Source organism: Xenopus laevis, chromosome 9_10L (assembly GCF_017654675.1).
Source record: "Xenopus laevis strain J_2021 chromosome 9_10L, Xenopus_laevis_v10.1, whole genome shotgun sequence".
NCBI classification, from domain to species: Eukaryota; Metazoa; Chordata; class Amphibia; order Anura; family Pipidae; genus Xenopus; species Xenopus laevis.
Genome location: NC_054387.1, coordinates 16,983,291 through 16,986,694, shown reverse-complemented (window position 1 = coordinate 16,986,694; position 3,404 = coordinate 16,983,291). Strand labels below are relative to the sequence as shown.

General features: G+C 44.6%; 1 protein-coding gene across 1 annotated transcript; it reads left to right on the top strand.

Annotated features, from left to right (window-relative positions):
- The first annotated feature begins 417 nt into the window (after nt 1-417).
- Nucleotides 418-3,095, top strand: LOC108700943 (E3 ubiquitin/ISG15 ligase TRIM25). The gene has a single exon (XM_018234998.2). The coding sequence runs from the start codon at nt 483-485 to the stop codon at nt 2,376-2,378; it is 1,896 nt and encodes a 631-aa protein (XP_018090487.1). The 5' UTR covers nt 418-482; the 3' UTR covers nt 2,379-3,095.
- The last annotated feature ends 309 nt before the right edge of the window (nt 3,096-3,404 follow it).

Here is a 3,404-nt window from a genome sequence, read left to right as displayed (position 1 = left end):
CGTCTGCCAAACTAAATAAGCAATCCCAACAAGGTGATGGATTCTACCAGATTAGAATGGGCTATGTGACTTTCTACATAGCGAATTTGAACGTCTTGGGGAGTACAATACAAGGAGATAGCTACTGATTTTTTCCTTTCCTTCTCCTTTAATATAATATAGTATAAGTAAATATAACATTATCATTTCAGGCAATGTCCCTGAACTGAATCTAAGCAAACGGATCAGTGTTTCATGCAAATGATTGGGGAGATTCAGCTGCTGCTTCAAAGGTTAATGGCCTCCCTCTTCCCTCAGCCCACCTCCGCAACATATCATGTAGTCTTTTGTAAGAACTGTGGAGATGGGGTTAAGAAAATTGAGGAGTTACAGGGTTAACAGGAAGCCAGTGTTCAAGTAACAAAGTGTTGCTGTGGGTGTGTGTGTGTAGGGGGTGGGGACTAACACTCTCCAATTCCATTTCCTCCTTCCTGCTTTCAGTCATGGCGGCTGCTGATCTGAGAGACGAGCTGAGCTGCTCCATCTGCCTGAACATTTACACTGATCCTGTATCCCTGCCCTGTGGCCATTACTTCTGCCAGGGCTGCATTGAGGGGCTGCTGAATACCCAGGAAACAGCAAAAGATTATTCCTGCCCCGTATGCAGAACAGAGTATCAGGAGCGACCTGCTCTGCAGAGGAACAGAGCTCTGGGTAACATAGCAGAACGATTCCTTTCTACTCACCCAGAGCAGCATGGGACTGGGATCTTCTGCACTTACTGTGTCCATTCCCCTGTACCTGCTGCTAAATCCTGTCTGCAGTGTGAGATCTCCATGTGTGATGTGCATCTCACTGCTCATAACCAGTCAGTGGAACACGTCTTAATTGAACCCACGGCTTCCTTCAGCAACAGAAAATGCTCCAGTCACAAAAAGCTCCAGGAGTATTACTGTTGTGAGGATGGTGCCTGTATCTGTGCCTCCTGTTGCCTGGCCGGAGAGCACAGGGGCCACAGGGTGGAGATGCTGAATGAGGCATCTGAGAAGAAGAAAGAGAAATTGAGGAATGTTCTGGAGAAACTGAGCCCAGAGAGAGACAAGACTGAGAGAGGAGTCCAGAGACTGCGGGAGTGCAGGAGAGAAATGGAAGAAAAAGCAGATGGTGAGACAGAGAGAGTCACTGGGCTGTTCAGGGATATTAAGAAACAGCTGGAAACGCTAGAGAAGCAACTCCTGAGTGACATCTCCAGGCAGAAAGAAGAGTTTTCCCTCCAACTCACCAGTCTGATCCGTGAGCTGGAAATAAAAAAGGACGAGTTGTCCAGGAAGATCCGTCACATTGAGGAGCTGTGCAACATGACAGATCCACTCACTGTCCTACAGGAACGGGAATCAGATGGAGCTGCATTTTTTGTGGCTGAGGGGGGAGATAATGAGGGCAGAGACAATGATGATATAAAGGTCCCTGTTGTAGGAGATCTCAACGTAGAACTGATCTCAAAGACATTACTTACTGGCTTAGCTGGAATTGTGACTGGGGTAAATGGAACAATGTGTGGGAAGGAGGATAGAGACATGTTACTGGATAAAAACACAGCTGGGGATGCTTCAGATATAGTGAAGGAAGAAATGGTTCCTATATTAATTACACCCCAGCCCAATGACACTGTGGCAGAAGGTTCAGGGCTTTGTGCCTCTTTGCCTAAAAAGAGAAAAATATCTCAACCTGCCAACAGCAAAAAAGAAAAGAACGTCGGTCACAGATCTCTGCAATCGTCTGATAGTCTCCCCAAAACATCACAGTTGACTAGTAACCCAAGGACTTCCCTGTCTAATTTTGCTATAGACACAAGGTCCATCTCTGTGTTTGGGCAGAAGCCTACAGACCTGGTACTGGATACACACACTGTTGGAAATGATGTATCTGTATCAGGAGACAGGAAAACTGCTTCCTACTCACGCAGAGCCCAGTGTCGCCCACAAAGCCGAATGAGATTTCAAATTCCTCAGGTTTTAAGCACTAGGAGTTTCAATTCAGGGCAACATTACTGGGAAGTGGAGGGCAGTGAATCAGGAGGCTGGATGGTAGGGGTGGCTTATCCCAGTATAGAGAGGAGAGGTAAACAATCCATGATTGGCAATAACAAGAAGTCCTGGTGTTTGTACAAACTGGATGATCTTTATACAGTGATACATGACAGCAAAGGATATCATTTATCTGATGTCCGTTCCTTCAGAAGAATTGGAATCTCACTGGACTATGAGGCTGGAAGTTTGTCTTTTTATGAATTGAGTGAGCCAGTCAGACACTTACACACCTTCACTGCCACCTTCACTGAGCCCCTTCATGCTGCATTCTGTGTCTGGATTGGTACTTGGGTGAGAATCATTAATTAAGGTACTTTCCATGACCAGGAGAAAACCCATTCCTAGAGCTGCCTTTAGCCCTGCACTGCAGATATTTGGACTTTTATGTACTTTTTGGGAGTCTTCGAATTTATACATACAGCTTCACTAAGTAACAGGTGTTGCTTGGGTATAGTGGTATGTATCCTTAGGGCTCTTCCTCACGAGCGGTTGTAGCTGCACTCCCCTGCGTTCCGTTTTTCTGCGTTCAGCCGTAGGGGAGCGCAGGAATAGATGCATTAGCGCAGCTACAACCGCTCATGAGTAAGAGCCCTTAGTGCAACAGGGTGTTCATTTTGGGAAGGGGGAAGCTGCTGTGTGATGCCAGGAAAAAAGAAGGGATCTTGTGTTATATTTATGTGGGCAGACAACCCTGGCAATAACTGCTCATCCAAGGATCTTGCCTAAATTATATTTCTTTCCCATCCAAGTTACATTAAACACTTAAAATACTTTTGTCTTAGTCCTTGGTCATTTCCCTTTTATATCAATGTAGCAAAATAGGCCCTGGAATTTGGTACATAAAGGCCTACAAAGGCTCACTAAATAATAACTGTCAATGGAACCTTAAATCAGCCTCTGTGGCATTTGCCAGAATCCACAGATTGCCAGTTTTTGTCTGATTGTATAAAACAGCTGGAGTTGCTGAGGAAGGAGTAGGTTAACTACTCTTTGTTTGTGTTAAATAAATCCCGTTTGAGAGAGAAATTCTGCCTATGAGCACATTTATTCCGAAGAAGCTGGGCCGGTACCTGCAACTGTTTGTATTATCTCTGCTATTATCTAATGACTGCATCCGCATACAGGATCCATTCTCATTAAGTGAATATAATTCATTAACCTGTCACACACCATTATATCACACCTAATCTCTATAATGTGTTACTTATAAACCCATTTCCTAGGGAGATAGCATGGAACCAACCTATATCCCCTAGAATCCTGCCTAGAGTATGGGGCAGTAATGAGAATTAACACTGCAGAGTATAGTAAAAGTGTGGTTGATAATTATAGATT

Excerpts from the sequence above, each read along its gene's own strand:
- LOC108700943 (XM_018234998.2), top strand. The coding sequence starts at position 483 with ATGGCGGCTGCTGATCTGAGAGACGAGCTGAGCTGCTCCATCTGCCTG.